The 21,272-nt window shown below is 46.6% G+C and overlaps 2 protein-coding genes across 2 annotated transcripts in view; both read left to right on the top strand.

The window, feature by feature from the left end:
• The first annotated feature begins 437 nt into the window (after positions 1 to 437).
• Positions 438 to 18,047, top strand: LOC121464446 (solute carrier family 22 member 14-like). The gene is made up of 11 exons (XM_041677444.1): positions 438 to 539; positions 4,221 to 4,730; positions 5,811 to 5,914; positions 6,128 to 6,282; positions 7,138 to 7,306; positions 13,223 to 13,343; positions 13,580 to 13,674; positions 13,955 to 14,169; positions 15,451 to 15,559; positions 16,960 to 17,154; positions 17,711 to 18,047. The coding sequence occupies exons 2-11, from the start codon at positions 4,221 to 4,223 to the stop codon at positions 18,009 to 18,011; spliced, it is 1,974 nt and encodes a 657-aa protein (XP_041533378.1). The 5' UTR covers positions 438 to 539; the 3' UTR covers positions 18,012 to 18,047.
• LOC121464447 (solute carrier family 22 member 14-like) overlaps positions 14,084 to 21,272 on the top strand; it is a 31,639-nt gene continuing 24,450 nt past the window's right edge. Inside the window, exon 1 of the mRNA XM_041677445.1 lies at positions 14,084 to 14,169. The gene's annotated coding sequence lies outside the window, so the exon portion shown is untranslated. The remainder of the gene's footprint in view (positions 14,170 to 21,272) is intronic.

Here is a 21,272-nt window from a genome sequence, read left to right on the forward strand (position 1 = left end):
CCTGCCTCTGCCTCCCAAGTGCTGGGATTAAGGCGTGCACGACCACCGCTCAGCTATATTCTGAATGTTTTATCTTTAGGTAGTAAATCTCTCTATTCCTAGTTATGTCCAATTTTGGTATTTTTCTTTTTTTCAAAGATTTTTATATTAGGTCAATGAGTTTTTTGTCTGCATGTATGTTTGTGCACTTTCCATATGTGTGCAGGGCCACAAACACCAAACAGGGGTGTCAGATTCCCCGGGACTGGAGTTACAGATGGTTGTAGCTGCTGTGTGAATGCTGGGAACCAAACCTGAAGCCTTTGCAAGAGCAGCCACCTCTCTGGGTCCTTTAGCATTTATCTGAATAATTTAGCCATATCCACTTCCTTTTGATTACTGCACCAAATAGAACATTCCCATCCTCTCTGCCTTTTCTTGTCCTTGTGCCTTAAACGTGTCTTCTTACAGGGTGACCTAATTGTCATCTACATCAAGACCTTTAATAAGAGGAGAGGACCAAAGTGACTTCCTGTGACAGCCCAGAAGATATAAACAAGGTACGCTGCAAGAACATTGGGAAATGCTAACAACCCTTTTAAGACATGGCATGGATTTGATATTTCTCTTTTATTTTTAACTTATTTTATTAACATTTAAATTAATGCAGAGTAGTTATGTGTGTTTATAGAGTACAGTGTAGCAATAGGTAATCATCAGGCCAGTCTTTAACATATCCGCTATCTCAGACATAACATTATTTCTTAGCCTTGGGAATATTCAAAGTGCTATTGGCTACTTAGTCTATTGATTGTTGTCCACCATAGTTACTCTGCTGTGCTACAGAGCATCAGATGGTATTATTCTCCGATCCAGCTGCACCCCTCCCTATTAACTATCATCTCCCCACCCCTGCCCCTGGCTTGTCAAGGCTCTGGGAAGCCACTACTTATTTCTTTGAGATCAACTCTATCTTCCACACAAATGAGAACACAACACAGGGTATTTGTCTTTGTGTATATGACTTATTTCACTCAGCAGAATGCCTACCTCTTCTATTCATGTTTCTTTTTTTATTTCCTTTTTTTTTTTTGTCTTGATTTTTCGAGACAGAGTTCCTCTGTAGCTTTGGATCCTGTCCTCGAACTAACTCTGTAGATCAGTCTGGCCTCGAACTCACAGAGATCCGTCTGCCTCTACCTGCCAAGTGCTGGGATTAAAGGCGTGTGCCACCACTGCCCAGAAATCTAAAGTCCATGTTTCTACAAATGACAAAATGTTTGTCTTCAATGTCTGAATGGTATTCTTCTGTACATATATAGATGGAAGAGAGAGATAGGTGATAGAAAAATTATAAAGTCATGATAGGAGATAGATATATAAATTATAGATGATAGGTAGACAGATTAATTATAGATGATATGTAGATAGGCGATAGTTGATATATCGATTTGTGATTGATAGATGATTAGATGGTTAATAGATGATTGATAGATATGTTATAGATACTAATAATTATAGGTAGGTAGGCAATGGATAGATAGATAGATAGATAGATAGATAGATGCTGTATAGATAGATAGATGATAGAATGATTCATAGGTGATGGATAGATAGATATATGATAGAGAGATAGAGATAGAGAGAGAGAGAGAGAGAGAGAGAGAGAGAGAGAGATAGATAGATGATAGATAGTTAGGTGATAGATAGATGATAGATAGATAGATAGATAGATAGGAAGATACATAGATGATGGATAGATAGATAAATCGGTGATGGAGAGATAGATAGGTGATGGATAGATAGATAGATAGATAGATAGATGATGGATAGGTAGACAGATATATTGATAGATAGGTGATGGATAGATATTCAGATGATAGATACATAGGCAGATCACTTGAGTCACAGTGGCCAAATAGCTGATAGAAACAACTTAAAGGAAGAAAGGTTTGTTTTGGTCAAGGGTTGAGACCTTCTAGTCCACTCTGGTGGGAAGGGCATGGTGGAACACGTGGTATTGGCTAAACACGTTGCTTTAGATCTGTGGCCGATGACACCTAGAACTAGGGGTCTGGCTACAACCTTCAAGTATTTGACCTAGCACGAGCTGAACCCCAGCTCTGAAGGCTCCTCAGTCCTCAGAAACAACCGGCTCTATAAGTTTTGACAATGAATTTGAGCTCACTTTTCCAGTTATGGTTACTGAATTCGCTTTGTCTGTGTGTCTTCTTCCTTAGATTTTTTTTTTTCTGAATTGAACTGATTTCCCTTTTGTAAACACTTATCCACCCATTGAAGTACCTGTAAATCTGTAGTAGGCAGGGTAGCTCCAAAGCCTCCACCTTGCATGCTTTCTCAGTCACAGGAAGCGCTGAAAAATATAGGTGCCTTCCCCTCCCAAATAGCATATGTACACACACACAGACACAAGCACACACACACACACCACACACCCTTGGAGCCCAGAGAGGTCGTTGGATCCCCTGGAGCTAGAATTCCAGGTGGTTGTGAGCCACCTGGCATGAATGCTGGGAACTGAACTTAGTCTTTTGTAAACGTAGCATGTGCTCTTACCATTGGGCCATGTCTGCCACCCCACCGTCTTCTTTCTCTCCTCCATAGTTTGACAGTCCCCTTGTTTCTTAGAAGAATCCATATTTGAAATTCTTGTACAGGCTTGTCATTTTGATTGACCTGTGTTTGCATCTCAGGCGGTCTCCCTGAGATCTTTTGTCAACTCCATCAGATTAGGCATCTTGCTTCTGTGCCCACTTAGTTCCCGACTGGCAATGCACATCTTTATTCTACCCTGGTTCTTCACACAGCGCATGCAGGCTGGCTGTGCTCTCCATTCTCCTTTGCCTGGGCTTCAGCATCCTTCCTTGCCCCTGGGGTCCTAAGACTTAATTACAGTGTGTTTAACCACGAGTTCCTGCCATTGTGCTTGAGAGAAGCTTTGGGTTTCCGATATTGATTTATGGTTTTTAATTCTGAGAAAAAATGATTGTTTATTGCCTTTTCTGTTTCTCTTTCGAATTTCTGCTTAGGCCCATGCCACTGTTCACCTACCAAATCTTATTCCTGCCTTACGTGCTAGCTGCACATTCGAGCTAGCTAACTCTCTGGATTGAATATTTGTCTAACTTCCCTTCTAGGATTTTTATTTCAAGCAATCTTTTACCCCTTCTTATACTTAGAAGTTAACCCTCTGGGCTGTGAGCTGTTGTCGTCCCATAGTGCCTTGCTTCTCAGACCACAATGTTTGTTTGCCATTGGACTTTGAGAATCTTGCATCCTCTGTTTGAAGAATGTTTCCACAGAAAAAGGGACTGCAGCACTCCCAACCCATAACCACCCTAGTGCTGTGGAGGGGTTTTTACTCCAAACACAGGATTAGGCTTAGAGTGTGCTCCTTCCTCTATCCCAAGGCAGTGTCCTGAGTACTGCTCACACCCTCCCTGCCCTTGCCTGCTGCACTGCTCTGTCTCCATGTTGCTGGCTGTCTCTGCCCCTTGTGCGGTGTTCCACAGTCCAGCCCTGGCTGCCAAGCCTCTGGTAAGGGCACCAAAGCACTGCCTTTGGCCCCTCCTCCCAGGCCTTCCCTGCTCCTGATTCAGGTGTTTATTTTACTTCATTGTGTATTTACTTATTTGAAAAGGGCGATCCCTGGAGTTTCCAGCTGCCTTGGAAATTCCAGTGATGCCTCAGTACTGTGAGTAGCTAGCTATGAGGGAGCTGTCAGTCAGAGCATTCCTGAGGTGTGTGAGTAGCTCCTGGTGAGGGAGCTGTCAGTCAGAGAGTTCCTCAGGTGTGTGAGTAGCTCCTGGTGAGGGAGCTGTCAGTCAGAGACTTCCTCAGGTGTGTGAGTAGCTCCCTGTGAGGGAGCTGTCTGTCAGAGACTTCCTCAGGTGTGTGAGTAGCTCCCTGTGTGGGAGCTGTCAGTCAGAGAGTTAGTTGCTCGGGTATATGAGTAGCTCCTCGTGAAGGAGCTGTCAGAGAGTTCCTGGCATTCACTGGGAGAACGTTCTCTAAAACACCCAAAATATCCATTGCACTGAAAATTGATGTGGTTGAGCCAGGAGGAATGGATTAGTCTAACTAAGAGACTTTGGAAGACAAGAAAGGGGCCACATTCTCACTGATACAAGGCAGAGGGTGTTTAGTCCCTTGGCTCCCATCCTGGGATCTGATGATGGAAAATGGTGACAGGGGACTGAACATCAGCTTTTCTTGAACAGATGGAAGAACAGGATTCTGAGTCAGCATTTGGAACCCAGAATTCCAGGAGCACACACGAGCGTGAGATTTCCATTCCCTCCCATTCCTGGTCCTTGGAGATGTTGTTACGCAAATTGAAGGCCATAGAGCTCAAGAAGGATGACAAGCTGGCCAGTGTTCTGGATGCTGTGGGGGAGTTCGGCACATTCCAGTGGAGGCTGGTGGCCCTCACCTTGATCCCCTATGGGCTGCTGTCCTTCTTCATGTTCTCAGATAGCTTCGTTCTCACCGCCCAGAAACCCTACTGTAACACCAGCTGGATCCTGAAAGTAGGTCCCAACCTCTCAGTGGCTGAGCAGATGAACCTGACCCTGCCCCGAGCACCCGATGGCAGTTTCCAGACCTGCCTCATGTATATACCAGTGTCATGGGATCTCGATTCCATCATCCATTTTGGCCTCAATTACACAGAAACATGCAGATATGGATGGATCTACCCTTATGCTAAGAAGCGCTCCCTGATCAATGAGGTATGCTTGTCTTCTGTTGTGTTGACTATGGCTACCCAGAAAAGGAGACAGAGACAGGGGGCAATTGGCCTGAGTACATTCTGTGGGGTGCACCAGAAAAGGAACCTGGGGTTCTTGTTTCCCAGCCCTGTGCCCTCCCTGTCTTAGGCAGGAAGCTAGAGTGCATTTTGGTGTAGAGACAGGCTTGCCACCTGCCCAGAGAATTGCTTATTGTGTTGTGGCTCTTGTCTTCTGGTCAAGGAGAGACCCTTAGATGGAGGGCCCTTAGATGGGGCATAGGTAGCTGTGTGTAGGGTGTGTTCCTCTGTTACCCCTGTATTCTCTCCAACATCTGGCAGACCTTGGATCTAAGCCTGGGTTGAGGCCGTAGAGGCACAGGGCAAGGGTTACGGGTCAAGAGGCAACCAAGCAGAATGCACAGAAGCTACAGATAGAAAAGAAAAAACTTGTGTTGGGCATTTCTCACAGGACTTCATACCCTGAGTTGAAATCCGGGTCTTTTTAGTCCATGGGAAGCTCTAAGTTGGAGCCCAGGACCAATATTCGTGCCTGTGCTTAATAAGTCCCCAGCAATGTCCTTTCTAGCCCAATGTCTTTGCTTCCTCTCTCCTGGTTTAGATCCAGGATCTACCAGGTGCTGGACAGACTGAGTCCAGGGATAACAGAGTAAAGACACTTTACATAGAACTACCTGTCCCTTTCCCTGAATGTCAGTCATCTGCTCGAGGCAGCGGTTGTCAACCTATGGGTTGCGACACCTTTGGAGGTCAAACAACCCTTTATAGGGGTCTCATTTCAGATATACTGCAAATCAGTTATTTACACCATGACTAATAATAGTAGCAAAATCAGTTATTTACACCATGACTAATAACAGTAGCAAAATCAGTTATGAAGTGACAACAAAATTATTTTATGGTTGGGGTCACCACAGCATGAGGAACTGTATTAAAGGGGCGCAGTCTTAGGAAAGCTGAGAATCACTGACCTTAGGGTTCCCCTTGGGGTCAATCTCAGTCTCTTTTCCCGAAGGGCTAGGTCTGTGTGGAGGCTTGAACAATGCCATTGTCTCACCTGCAGTTTGACCTGGTGTGTGGCAATGAACCAAACAAAGAGAACATGCAGACTGTGTTTATGGCGGGCGTCTTGACAGGGTCTCTGTTCTTCGGGTTCTTATGTGACAAGTAAGTGTCCTGGGGTTCCCACTGATCCCTAGGACACCCTGCCTCTTTCTCAGGAGATGGCATAACGCTCAAACTCTGAATGAATCTCAAGCTGGGGAAAGCAAGTGGAGGGATGCTCCAAAGCCCTAGGTAACCCAAAGCCTGGCCCAGGTGCACCACCGAGGCTGGCCAGGAAGTGTGACCCTTGGTGGCATCTCCTCCTCATACCCACAGGATAGGCCGCTATCCCGTCTTCCTGATGTCACTGGCAGGCTTCCTCTTCTTCGGATTCGGAATAGCCTTTGTGAAAAGTTTTAACCAGTATCTGTTCTTCCGCTTCACTTCAGCCCAGGCATCTCTGGGCTACGTCATCAGCAGTTCGTCTTTAGGTGACTGACTCACAAGGGGCAAGGTGGGATCGAGATAGGTTCAATTCAAGAGGTAGCAGGGGGCAGATCTACCTGGGATGGACAGACTAAAACCTAGTGGGGAAGGAAGAAGAGGCTCCCCTCTTGGCTTCCCAGTAGTGTGAGGGAGTCAGAAGGGAGTGCCCCCAACCCTCATCCCCACAGTATTCTCCTGTACCCCAAATGTTCCCCCTCCTGCTACTTGTGTACCCCGCACCTCGAGAATCAAGGGAGCTGCTAAGCCCTCTATTGCTTTGCTTCTTTCATCCTGAGCCTCACAGAGTTAGCCAACTTGTTCAGGGCCACACAGCAGGAAGGAGCTGGGGCTTCTTCCCCAGGAGCTGTGTCATGCTAACACCTAAATGCATATACAGCCATACCTATATCCAAACGTATTCTGTCATTTTCCTGGGGCTCTCTGACTCTTCTTCACATGGAGAATCTGTCTGCACACAGCCAAAGGGAACTAACCCTGTACAGAGCCTCAGGCCAAAGAGGTCAAAGCAGCAAAGCACTCCAAGACAGGTGGTTCCTGGTCTCAGCCCATGTCAGACCTCATGAGAGTCCCTGAACAAGTTAGGCAGAAGTTTTAGAGGGAGTGGTTGGGAGCAGAAGAAATGGAAGGGCGTGTATGGGTCTGAGGAGGTTCATCAAGACTTGGGGTGTGTGGTGGGAGATACAGACAGTCTATCTCTGAGAAAGATCTGGAACAGGCAGAAGACACTGTCTACTCTGAATTCATGTCAAGGGAAGGGTGGGCATGCCAGCCAGCTGTATGGATGGCCAACCTGGGGACTGCAAACTGACCACAGTTTTGTTCTCATGTGCTCTGCACAGTCATGGAGTGGCTGGTGGGTGAGCACCGGACCCATGCGATCATCCTGCAGCACTGCTTCCTGGCCTTAGGGATCATTCTCCTGTCAGGAGTTGCCACCAAGATTTTCCACTGGAGGCTCGTGTTCTTACTGGCTGGCGCGCCCTTGTTTCCCATCATCTCCAATATCTGGTGAGCAGAACAGTAGAGCGCATACTGGGGGATGATTCTCATAGGTGGAAGTGGATGGGGAACATGGAAGTGGGTGGGAGATGCATGGCCTTAGAAGGAGCCGAAGCCGTTCACCACCCTCAGAGAAGAACCTAAGAGGTAGTCAGACAGTGGGAGTGACAGAGATCCAAAGACAGGCAAGGGTCAAGGTTAAAGCGGTGAGACCGAAAGCTTGGGATGGCCATGGTCACCTTCTAGAGTTGACTTCACTGGAGGAGTGCCGAAGCATGACCCATGAGTTGAAATTGAGTAAATGGTGTCCCCCAAGAAATGACCCTTCAGGGGAAAAGGGAAAGAGGTTCTTGTGTTCAGCTGAGGCTAGGTCAAGGTGTTTGCGGTTTTTAGATGTGGGACCACAGACAGCAATCTAAGTTGGGGCTGTGACGGTACTGCTCATGTTACAGAGTATGGAAAAACAAGGATGGGGGGACAGCAATGTGCTGGCTGTCTGAAGAGAGGGGAGTCAAGTCTGAGAAGGAACTATGAGACAAGAAATGAACAACTCTAATGTGTAGATGGAAGTTTCCATCCCACCTGGTCCCTCAGCCATTCAGTTCTACAGAAACACACGGAGGCTTATATAAATTATAAACTGTTTGGCCTGTTAGCTCAGGTTTATTACTAGCTAGTTTTACAACTTAAATTAACCTATAATTCTTGCCTATGTTTTGCCACATGGTTTGGTACCTTTTCTTAGTACAACATTCTCATCTTGCTTCCTCTGCATCTGGCTGGTTGGCTGGTGACTGTCTCTCTGGTGTTCCTCTTCCCAGAATTCTCCTAGTCTGGTCGCCCCACCTATACTTCTTGTGTGGATACAGGCCAATCAGTATTTTATTAAACCAATACAAGTGACAAATCTTTACAGTGTGCAAGAGCATTATCCCACAGCTCTGATGGGCATCAGGAGAGGGTGGAGGTAAGGTACATAAGAAATGGTTAAGGCATTTGGACCTGGGATGTGACCCCAGCCTGCCTGGCTTCAGAGCCTTTGACTATACCTGCTGCACCATACACAGGGTAAGTATGAGAAAGGAGGCAATGGGTCACTACAGGGGACAAGTAAGTGGCTTGGGACCTTTCCAGTCCTGCACAAGATAGGGACTAACCTTGACAGTCCTCCAGATATCAGTGAGTGTGGGTGGTAGCTCGTGCCAGGTAGCATGTGTTTCTCATGTATTTGGGACATCTTGATCTTAAGGGTCAAAAGATTTAAAACTCTCAAGGATTTTTTTAAAATGTTATTAATACAGTGTTGTAAGGAGAGGCTGCTTGTTTGTCCCTGCCACCTGGCTAGCTTACACCCAAAACAACCACCCAGAAACTGTATCAATTAAAATACTGTAAGAACTCTCTAACAATATGCTTAAGCTATTGGCCAAACAGTATTGCAAATAATATAATTTCTGAGTGATTATTTCATGGTCCAGGCAGCCTCCCAGGAATGAACGAGTGGCTTCTGTCAACAGGTTGGTTCTTGAGAAGTGACACCTAATGTTGACTTCTGGCTTCCACATGAATGCACACATACACATACATTGCCACACACATAAACACATATACACCCACTACATACAACCTCCATACAAGGGTTACTAATATAATAGGTAAATATTATTAAAAACTAAATAATGCCAGTAAGTTTGGGATGACAAGTTCCTAGTTTCTCCTCTCTCTTTCTGTTGCCTCCAGATTCTTTCCCAGAATTACCTCCTGAGGTCTTTTAGCCTTTCTTCTGGCTGCTGTGCTTGCTTAGAGCTGATGTTGTCTTCAGTGGGCTGAATTCTCTGGGGCATAATTTTCTTCAGCCCCTGCCTTCAGACATGTTCTTTTAGCTAATCATTCCTCAATACCGGACATATGTTGGCAAGGTTCCATCTCTTTTCAGCCACTGTTCCTTATAATAGTAAATGTCACTTTGATAACTAAGAATAAGGATGTAGCCGGGCGGTGGTGGTGCACGCCTTTAATCCCAGCACTTGGGAGGCAGAGGCAGGCGGATCTCTGTGAGTTCGAGACCAGCCTGGTCTACAAGAGCTAGTTCCAGGACAGGCTCCAAAACCACAGAGAAACCCTGTCTCGAAAAACCAAAAAAAAAAAAAAAAAAAAAAAAGAATAAGGATGTACCTCAGTAGTAGAGAGCTTGCCTAGCATATAGAAGACCCTCAGGCTTCATTACTGCCCTGAAAATAACAGCAACTGGACCCCACCCCCAGTGTCAGACCAGAAGGTGGACCCCACCCCCAGTGTCTGAGCAGCAACTGGACCCCATCCCCAGAGTCCACAGTCAGTCCAAGGGCCCCACCCCCAGTGTCGGACTGACAGCTGAACCTTACTCCTACTGTCTGTAACAGCAGGCCTCAGTGGAGTCTATTAATCTACATGCCTAATGTTTCCAACAGTGATTCTAACTCACAGGCCACACTGTGGGACCCACTCTGTTAGGTGGTTTTCCTCCAAGGATTCCCTAAGCCAAGTCAGGACTGATTCTAGCTGTAACACTCTCCAACAAATCTGGAGGCTGGAGCACTTGCCTTTTAAAAAATAGTTTTATTACCGGGGAATGGTGGCACACACATTTAATCTCAGCACCTAGGAGGCAGAGGCAGGTGGATCTCTGTGAGTTCAAAGTCAGCCTGGTCTATAAGAGCTAATTCCAGGAAAGCTAGGACTGTTACACAGAGTAACCCTTGTAACAAGAAGGGGCCTGCTTGTTGGGGTTTCTGTCCTGCCTGATACCCCATAGCTGGAAAGCCCCAAAGAAAATCACACAGAGATCTCCAGAAGTTATAAAACAAATTGGCCCATTAGCTCAGGCTTCTTATTAGCTCTTAAGACTTACATTAACCCATTATTCTGATCTATTTTAGCCATATGGCTTGCTACCCTTTTCAGACAGGACACATCCTGCTTCCTCGGATTTCTGCGCAGGACTGGGAGAAAACATCTTCCTCCTTCGCAGAATTCTCCTGTTCTCATTGCATCACCTCTACTTCCTGTCTTGTTTTCCTGCCTATAACTTCCTGCCTGGCCAATCAGCGTTTATTTAAAACATAATTGACAGAATACAGACAATTCTTCTGCACCAAACCCTGTCTCAAAAAACCAAAACCAAACAAAAAAAGGAAAAATTTTTCTTGAGATTATAACATAATTACATTCTTTCCCTTTTCTTCCTTCCTATCACTGTTTGGAGGATTTCCCCTCAGTCTCCAGGTTCTTAATGTCTTCAGCCCCCTCTGTACTTTTAGCATGAACTACCAAGGAAATGGAGCAGCCCTACCTGTGAGAACGTGTGTCAAGGGTCCTCTAGAGCTAGCACAGTCTACCATATTCCTATAAATGCACTGTACAACAATGGCTTTGTGGGCTTCTATGGTGATGAGATCTCAAATCATCTGGGAGACATGCCTCTGAGGGATTATCTTGATTAGTCAAGATGGTAGGATCAGCCCACTGTGGGTAGCATCATCCTCTGGGCTGGGATCCTGGATTGTATAAAAAGGAAAGCTTACAAGCATCAATTGTTCCACTTCTGACTTCAGATGTGACATGAGCAGTTGCCTCAGGTTCCTGCCATTGTGACTTCCCCACCATGGTGGACCCTTGAACTCTGACACTTTCTTCCTTAAGTTGCTTTAGCTGGACATTTTATCATAGAAATGAGAAAAGTAAGGAATGTTGCTGCCTTTGGGGCAAAGGTCCTGAGATTGAATCACGCTGTGTGATCTAACTGCCTTTATAACCTTTGGATGAGTCTTGTAACTTTCTAAGCTTCCTGAGGTGTATCTCCTCCTCCTCCTCCTCCTCCTCCTCCTTCTCCTCCTCCTTCTGCTCCTCCTCCTTCTTCTCCTCCTCCTCCTCCTCCTCCTCCTCCTCCTCCTCCCTCCTCCTCTTCCTCCTCCTTCTCCTCCTCCAGAAGAGAGTGTTTCAATTTGGAAGAAATGACTGCAACAATAAGGATATATTAATTACAATTCACATTCCTATGATGAAGTCCCTGCCAAAAGCAACCTTAGGAAGGGATGTAGGTTTATTTTTGATTGACAGTTACAGGCTACAATTCATCATGGCAGGAGCTAAGGCAGTTGGCATATTGTATCCAAGTCAGTAGGTAGAGTCAGAGAGGAGAGTGGAAGAGGGAGGAAGGAGAAGCTGATCTTCAGCTCACTCTCTCTTTTTTATTCAGTCTGGGAACATGGCCATGGGATGCTGCCCCCATTTAGGGTGGCTATCACCAGCTCAACTAACCTGATATAGAAATTCCTTTACAGACATGCCCAGAGGCCTATCTCCTAGGTGACTGTGTGTTGACTGGTGTTTCTGTCCCAACCCAAAGAAATACACTGAAGTCTACATTAATTATAAAACTGATTGGCATAGAGGTTCAGACTTATTAGCTCTTATAACTTATATTATCCCATTATTCTTGTCTATGCTAGCCACATTGGTGGTACCTTATTCAGCGAGGCAGTCACATCTTACTTCTTCAGTGACTGGGTCATGACTGCAGAATCTGCTTCCTTCTTCCCAGAATTTTCCTGTATTAATTGACCCAGCTCTACTTCCTATCTGGTTGTTCTGCCTATACTTCCTGCCTGGTTACTGGCCAATCAGCACTTTATTAACATACACTTGACAGGTTACAAACCATTGTCCCACAGCAACCCCCCCCCACTTTTTTAAGGAAAAAGAACTCTGAATCTAATATCCTTTGTTTAACTTTTCTCCTGACCATTATCCATAACAACTTGCAACCAACATTCTAAACAAAGGAAAATATACATAGTCCATTTTTGGGGGGAATGTGGGCATAGTTTTCCAAGCTACTTCCTGCTGGTTGGGGGCTCTGATAATCTTATGGGGACCTAAAGAAAATTGAGAAATATCATCAAGTCATGACTGGAGTATCCTGTGAGGCTTGATCATCTCAGGCAGCAGTCTTGAATCTGTTCTGGATGCAGAACTCAGACAGACATCTGGGCCATCTGTTCTTACCAGGGATTTCTTAGATGGTCTTCCTTGATCAAACCCGATTTTTCTTAACTCAGAATGAATCCACAGCCTCTCATTTCCTGTGGAAACAAAAGCAAATCCTCTTCTCCAAAGTAACATACCTTTAGACTTCAGTTTTGAAGTCAAGGTATATTCAAAATGCCAAGCCAGCATTTCCCTCTGTCTTCCCTCTTGTCTAGTTTTCCTGCCAAATCATAGTCATTGTCTGCCCTTTGCAGCTTCTCTGTTTGCTATGGACAGGTTCCCTTTGGGCAGTCAGCTTAGCTTCAGTTGCCTGTCCTGTGACCCACAGCAACGGCCATGCAACTGCCTCTGCAGTGTTCCGACAGCTCTGGTCCATACTGCCATGGTCAGGGATCACAACCTATTTTCTAGTCTGCTAGCCTTGTGGGAGGTATCTCTGTGTGCATGTGGTAAACCATAGTCATCAAGGAAGGAATACCGGCACATACCACATGGAGCAAGATGGCCAGCTCAAGATTTCTTCCGTGGAAGTTCCACTCTGAGTCATCTCTGCTGCTTTCTAAAAAAAAAAAAATTGTATGTAAGTGTTGCATGTATCTGCAGAAGACAGAGGTATCAGTACTCCTGGGGCCGGAAAGCAGAACTGGGAGGTGATTGGGGTAGTTAAAGAGACCACAGGGCAAAGAGATCAAGAGACTGACTATTATCACTAAGCAGTGGGGTTTGTGGAGGCTTGAAAGAAGGTTTGGCTTCCACCAAGGAGCAGAAGGCATCTTGAGGTTGGTGGTACCTAAAGGTTCCTTGGTCACATGCTGATACAGATGGCCACAGCTGAGGCATCTCAGCTGGAGTTGGGGCATCCTGGAATTGTGAAGTAAGAGAGAGGTGGTCACACAGGGTTGTCCGAGAATCCCCACGGTGGCTGATGGTCAAAGGGAAGGTGGACGAGGCCAAAAAGGTTCTGTGTTACGCAGCTGAGGTGAACAAGAAGACCATCCCTTTAAATCTACTGAATGAGGTAAGAAGCCTTGAGCCAGGAGTGAGGCCAGGCCTGCAGACTGTGGGAAGGCCTCTTTCCTCATCCTCTCATGGGATCTTAGTCTACTGCTTCAGAATGATGGCAACAAAACTGAGCCCTGCCTGCCAAGGCCAGAGAGTGGCCAGCACTGGGGAAGGGGCAGGCCTTGCCTGGTGTTTGTGGGCAGAGAGCAAGCTGGTATCCCGACTTCATTGGCTGGTCTTGTTGTTTTGTAGCTGCAGCCACCAGCAAAGGTTAAGAAGGTCTCGATCCTGGACTTCCAAACCAATCAGCACCTTTTCAAGGTGGTCTTGACCATGGCCTGTGTGTGGTGAGTTGCTGGGGCTGGCTTCAAATACAGGAACAGCATGGAGGTTGGTCAGGCCGAGGGCCAGGCCTGTCTCTGTCATTCCTACCACATACATCTTCTCTCTGCCTCTGTTCCATTCCTCCTACACTCAATCCTCCCTCTTCTCCTCTCTTCCTCTTCCCCTTTCTCTTCCCTCCACTTCTTTCTCCTTTCTCTTCTCTTTCCCTCTTGCTGTTCCTCCCACCTCTCCATCCTACTCCTCCTTTCTCTCTCCCTTGCTTTTTTTGTTGTTTTGTTTCAGGTTTTCCATCAGTTACATCTATTTCACACTGAACCTCAAGTTGAAGGATTGTGGGATAGAGACCTTCCTCATACAAATAATCCCAGGCATTCTGGAGGTGCCAGCCTGTCTGTATTGTATCGTTCTACTGGAGAATTTGGGGAGAAAGTGTTCCCTCTTCGCGAACCTCATTCTGGCTACCATCTCGTGTTTCTTCCTCCTTTTCCTTACTCAAGGTACAACTTGCCACGAAGGCTGCCTCCAGTCTGCTCTCTTCTGGGGCTTCCTAGTGTCTCTTATCTTGCCTGGCTTGAAAGCACACGGCAGGTGGCTTCCTGCATGTATCATTCTTCCCACCCCTCAAGGAAACCCCAGCCCCCAAGACAGCATTATCCACATTCAGAGTCCTGAGAGAGGAACTCAGGCTATCCCCAAAGTGGTTATCCTTGTATGTGAGGGCAGGCAGTCTCCGGGACTCTATTCCAGTCCACACCAGAAGCAGATCTAGTCTGTAAATGAGAGTAGATGGTGGCAGAGTCTTCCTTGAACTCATGCCCCAGGCCGTGCCTCTCATATGCAGCCTTTGATTGGCAAGCATTCCCGGCTACCTATGCTGTCTAGGATAATCTACTCATGGAACATCGGGATGGTGGGATACTGGACCAGTGCCAATATTCTTGCTCAGAGGGCTTTGCCAGGGGCTCGTTGCCTGGCTCCTGGTGTCTGGTATTATTGCCAGCAACTCAAAGATCCCTGGGCAGTGAACCTTGGTAGGTCTGTGGGGCCAGAGTGCACAGAGCTATGGTGCCCCACCAATGGCCAAGGCCTACTAGGGGGCTGCAATGCATGCTTCCAGAAGGAGCTCCCTTCTTTTTCTCAGAGAAACTCTCAGCATCCTCCTGACATTAGCAGATATTGATTAGCTACAACAAAGTGAAACTTTCTTAGGTTTCCATAGCCTGGTGTTTATTGGTATTGACATTATTGCTGCTGCTACACAGAGCACTGAATCTAGCTGGCAGATTTACTGATCTCACGTGTGGGCAAGAAACTAGGCATAGGATTCTGGAGATAGAAGTCTGAGGGTTGGAGGCATGGCTCAGTTTTTGAAGCGCTTGCTGCAGAGACATAAAGAGTTGACTTTGGTTACCCTGCATTCAGGACAGTACATGTCATAGTCCGGCTCTCGGGGAGAAAGAGACAGGAGAGTCTCAGGTTTGCTGCCCACCTAATCTCACTGAATCAGCAAGTTCCAGGTTCAGTGAGAAACTCTACCTCCCCCAAATAGTGTTTGGCCTGCCCCAAGCCCTATTCAACTCGGCCAGGGTAGTAACTTCAGGAATGACTGGGCCTATGCAGATCAACACTTCCTCTGGCTGAATGTCTGCGTCTGCTGGCTAGGTGACTAAGTAGTAGGGGAAGGCCATTCAGTTGCCTTTGGTAAGGGACTGAGAGAAGGCTGGAAGGCCCCAAAGGTAGGGTGGCCCAACACTCAGGGTCATGCTGTCTTCACCCAGAGCTGAAGTCGACGATAATCTTGATGCTTCTGCTTGGCCAGTTTAACATGGTAGCCAGTGTCTCTGGGTTCTTCATCTACACCTGTGAGCTCCTCCCCACTGCTCTCAGGTATGGAGTGTGGTGGGCTGAAGGGAAGGAGTGGAATGGGACAGTGCCAAACGGAGCATTTGTCAAAAAACATTTGCTGTGTTAAACACGGTTTGCATGGGGTGGCTCACCTATCTCTTGTCAGAAAACAAAACCCAAATGCTGTCCTTCATCGACCTTCTTCCAGTTGACAAAGCCAAAGACAGGTAAGGCCCCTGTTGTCAGTCATGTCCAGCAGGTAGCAGAGCTGGCATTTGTAAGGGATGATGTCTTAGTTTCTTTATATGTCACTGTGATCCAATGACCGTGGCAAAAGTAACTTAGAGAGAGGGGAGTGTATCGTGGCTCTCGGTTCAAGGAAACAGATCATTTATGGTGGGGCAGGCAGGGCAGAAGGGGCTCGAAGCACCTGACTCCATGACAGCACAGTCAGGAAGCAGCGATGCTTACATGCATGCTCTGCCACTGCTTGCTCCCTTCCCCCACTTGCATAGTCCAGGATCCCTGCCAAGGGAATGGTGCCGCCCATGGTCGGGAAGGCTTCCCAGTCCAGGTAACCTGATCCCCTGCAATCATGCTCAGAGGTCAGTGTCCCAGGTGATTCTAGATTCTGTCTGATTGACAAGGAATAATGACCATAACGTGGGGTCTGACTCTAGACCCTGCCTGGCACCTGGTCCTTAGTTCTTTCTATTGCTGTGGAGGATGCTGAGACCAAAAGCATCTGGGGAAGAGAGGTTTTGCTTCCCCTCACAGCACACCTTCATGGGGAATTCAGGAGAGGATCCCGGGGACAGGAACTAAATCTAAAGCCATGGTGGAGTGCGGCTTCCATGTTCGTTCCTCGTGGATTTTCATTTGCTTTCTTATACACCCCAGGACCACCTTTCCCAGGGATGGCACAGCTCACAGTTAGCTGGTACCTCCCACATCAAATCATCAGTCCACGAAATGCCCCCAGACTTGCCCATAGACCAATCTGATGGGGACATTTTCTCAACTGAGGCTCTCTCTTCCCAAATGACTCTAACTGTGCCAAGTTGACAAAACTAACCAGCCCACACCAGATGCTTGTAATGTGTTTGGGTTACCCTGAGGTTCTGCCTCTTCTACCACGGAGTTCCTGGTGATAGAAGCCCCATCTTACTGACCCCAGGGCTGTATCCTTTCCTCACATGATTATACACCATTATGATGTGTACATGATTAATTACTCTTTGACTCTGGATATCCAAGAAGGCAGCCCAGGAGAAATAACTACCCCTCTTATGTCAATAAAGAACTAGGCTCTTCCAGGTCACACACTGGGAGGGAACGGGGTAAAGAGCAGAGGGTATGACTTTAGGTAGCTTCTCCCTTTCACTGTACCCAGCCTCTGAGCCTCTGATGTCTTCTAAACCAGTTCTCAACTCTGCTTTCAGGTCTACAGGTCTGGGTATGGTGGCTATAGCCGTCTCAGCTGGAGGCGTCACAGCTCTGGCTGTCTACAACCATATCAAAACACAGCTGCCTGTCTTCTTCTGCTGTCTCTCTTGCGTTTTGGCCTTGTGTTTCTCCTCCTTGGTGCCAGAAACAGGAAACCAGCCTTTCCGTGATAGCATGGAATACGATTCAAGGTAGATGAGTAGGGTCTGCTTGTCACAAGTGCTGGGAATTGAGAGTATGCCAGATATTGTCCATCCCAACGACAGATCTCCCTGTTCAAAGCCGTCTCCCCAGGTCTTCTGGATATGATCACTGGCCTGGATCCAGCTTAGGTCCTGCCAGTTCTCCCCCTCTTTTTGGCTTTCCTTGCCCATAGAACCTCCCTTTGCCCTGCCCCATATGCCTGTCTAGACTGGGGTATTATCCTTGGAGACGAGGGAACTAAGGTGACATGAATTCTTTCAGTGTTAGGACCTTTTCTCCTGAAGGGTGTATGAAAAGATTAAACCCACATTGTTAAAGATCCAGCATGTGGCAGGCATTCAGTGAAAGCTGGTGACAGAAACACTGAGAAAAGGTCCAAAATTCCGGGAAAGAAAGGGATCTAGTTGGGTCAGGAGATGGAGTCAGCCTGATCCTGAAATCCAAGAACAGGCTTAGCCAGGGACCTAGATGAATGAGAAAGCCCATCCCTCCCAGAAGAGGTTACGATTGAAAATGTCTCGTGGTTTTTCTCAGCATCAACAGAGAGTCTATTGACTCCAACAGGAAAAGCCAGGACATCACTGAAATGATGCTATCTGAGGAGTCCATGTCTGACATCTGGGTTGACAATGTGGGAAAGAATACCATTCTCAATGCCCTGCAGCTAAAATCAGAAGCAAGCGGGTCCTCTGACACAGACTTAGAAGAACCCAGCAACGTGGTCGACGAAGTGGCAAAGAATACCATTCTCAAAGCCCTGCTGCTAAAATCAGAAGCAAGAGGGTTCTTCGACCCCGACTTGAAGGATCCCAGCAATGGGGAAGAACCCAGTCCAGATCCCTGAGGGCCAGGTTCCCCAGAACATTATGGACTGGAGTTTACTGCCAGGGTTAAGGGACATGGATTCAAAGTCTTAAATTCTAGGCCTAGTCTGGCTTGTGGGGAGAATCTGTCCTTTTCGAAGGCCAGCCCTCAGGAGCTAAAAATAGCCGCTTGTATAGGAGGAGTTAAGTTGTGATTCATCCAATAAAATACCATGTTGTTGTTGAGATGGTTAGGTCAAAGTTGTCACGACAACCCAGAAGATGCAGCCTAGACAGGTATGGGGTGGTGGTTAGATAGGCAACCAAAGTTTTTCAGGATCTTTGGCTAAATCCTCAGGGACAGCAAATAATTCTCTGGATGGAGTGTGTGTAGTGTGGGCAATCTCTCTGTATTTCAGAGCAAGAACAAGGGTATCAATCATAACCTCTAGTCCAGCCAGCAGCTCAGTGCCAGGCCGAGGTCGGAACCGATCAATGTCTGGACGGAATGTGAGGGATTACCAAGAATGTCCCTCATAGCTTAGGCCAGTCTCACTTCTTCCCCCTCGGTATTCCAAATAAGTATGGCGTTAAAGGTCACCCACCATGGGCTTTATCCTGAGAGATGTCCTCTAAGAGCTTCAGGGAAGCTGACCTCTGACCTCCACCACCCCAAGAAAAAGTCCTTGGGACATTTTTTGTTAATTTTCAACTTGATACAATCTAGAATCAGCTGGGGATCATGTCTGCAGGAGAGGATCTCGATCAGGTGCATTGCCGTGGGAACTCTGCCTGCTGTATGTGGTACCCATTCCTTGTGCTGGGTCCTGAACTGCATGCAAAAAGTTTAGCGGAGAAGCAGCCAGTGTGTATTTGTCCCTTTCTGCTTCTTGACTGTGGCTGTAATATCTGCAAGGTCACCACCCTGATAAACTGTGACCTCAAACTCTAAAACTCTGAGCTCAAATAAACCCTGTGTCCCTTGAGCTTCTTCCTTCATGACATTTCATCCCAGCAAAGGAAAAGCGACCCTCCTAGTCAGTCAGCTTGACACAGCCTAGAGTTTTCTGAAAGGAGGTGGAATTATTATAAGAGCCAGAGGGTACAGATGTTTTCAAGGAATCCACGCCTTTCAGACACAATAGGAGAGATGCTCACGTGAGCTCAGACTGTGGAGCAAGCCTGAGACTTACATAGGGTCAGAAGAGGAAGGACACAAGCTTCCTCCCCTAACCAATTAGCTCTCTAAGGAAGACACTAGCTGCAGGAGATTTCCTGCTGGCAAAGGGGACATGGCTTTTCTCTAATGGACTGTCACTGTGTCTATCAACTGCACTTCAGGGCAGGTCCCATGCCCAGGAGCAGCTGGCCAGCACAAGGGAACTGGGAAGGAGTTTTGTGGGCTTTTTGTTTCAGTTTTCTGTGTTCTCACATTTCCTTTTTCTTATTAGTCTTTTGCTTGCTGTTATTTTTGTTTTTGTGGGTATTTATTTAGTTATTATTTAGTATATATACAACATTCTGCCTCCATGTATGCCCTCACACCAGAGGAGGGCGCCAGATCTCATTACAGATGGTTGTGAGCCACCACGTGGTTGCTGGGAATTGAACTCAGGACCTCTGGAAGAGCAGCCAATGCTCTTATGCACTAAGCCCTCTCCTCAGCTGCTCCTTTTTTTAATGTGTGTGTTCCTTGCTTTTCATTCTTGGGATTTTTTGTTTTGTTTTTTGGAAGAGAAAAAGAGCATGAAACAGGATAGGTAATGAAGTGGGAAGGATATGCGAGGAATTGAGAAACAAAACATGATCAATATATGTCATATAAAATTTTTTCCAGTTAAAAATTTCATTAAAAATGTAGAGGTTGCCAGTGGGTGGTGGCACAGGTACTTGGAGGCAGAGGCAGGTGAATCTTTGTGAGTTCAAGGCCAGCCTGGTCTACAGAGTGAATTCCTGCACAGGCCCCAAAGCTACAGAGAAACCTGTCTTGATAAAACCATATATATATATATGTTCAGAGGTGACTCTTTAGACCCCACATCCAGAAATGTTACTATAGTGACTTAAACAATATGGAAAGCAACAGGCACAGCCCCAAAAGAGCAAATTTGCACTTCTGAGTCCACCAAACGCTGGATCATGGGTGGCAGAAAATGGAATGTGTTGTTAAGTGACAGTGCCCACCAGAAGCTCTTCTTCGACCCTGGAGGCTCCATGGCATTGGCTCTCGCTCACCATAGATGCACCCATGGGTCTTCCCGTGTTTCTTAGAATAGTCTCCGTATGCTTGGCCCATTCTGGCCAGGCCCATTGGGAGCCTGAGAACTGGCTCGTAGCAGCATTGTTCCACTCTGGTTCAAGTGCTGCCCTGAATTCCTGACTTGACTTTCCTCTGAGGGACTGTAACCTGTAAGCTGATACTCCCCTAAGTCATTTTGTCTCATGGTGTTTTTCACAGCCACAGAGAACGAGCTAGGTCTGTCTGCTGTCCTGGAATTGTTTGGTATCCACTTTACATACTTCAGATTTGACATCCAGCTCAACTTCTTCACCGTGGTATTGACCACTCAGAGCTCACTCTCATTCCCTCTGTATTATTTATTTGTTTGTTTGTTTTTCAAGACAGAGCTTCTCTGTTTAGCCCTGGCTGTCCTAAAATTTGCTCTGTAGTCCAGGCTGGCCTCAAACTTAGAGATCCACCTGTCTCTGCTTCCCGAGTGCTAGGATTAAAGGTGTGCACCACCACCGCCTGGCTCAGAGGCCTCTCTTTATCATTAGTCAGTAACCTAGCCTGCGCTGGGTAGGCTAGACCTTGGGTAGCCTGTCTACCCCACAGGCTCCCTCCCACCTAAGACTCTCCAGAGAATGAACACCTTTGCTACCTTTGGAAATTTGGGTACTCTTCCACATGGTAATCCCAAACTCTATTCCAGAGGGACACTCTTAGTGTGAGCTCCCATATCCAAGGAATGGCTCTGTAGACCAAACCAAGGGGCTCTCTCTGAGAAGACACTTTACCATGCTGTGGGATGATGCTCTTGTACACAGTAAAGATTTGTCACTCATTTATGTTTAATAAAATTCTGACTGACCAGTAGTCAAGTAGTAAATATAGACAGGGTTACCAGACTAGGAGAGTTCTGGGAAGAGAAAAGGCAGAAATACAATCACCAGCCAGATGCAGAGTAAGCAAGATGACAATGCCTTACTGAGAAAAGGTCCAAATCACGTGGCTAAACATAGATAATTTAACTTGTAAGAGATAGTTAATAGTAAACATGAGCTAGTAGGCCAAACATTAT

The sequence above is a fragment of the Microtus oregoni genome, unplaced genomic scaffold (genome assembly GCF_018167655.1).
Source record: "Microtus oregoni isolate MIOR12 unplaced genomic scaffold, Mior012 000028F_ref0000031, whole genome shotgun sequence".
Lineage (NCBI taxonomy): Eukaryota > Metazoa > Chordata > Mammalia > Rodentia > Cricetidae > Microtus > Microtus oregoni.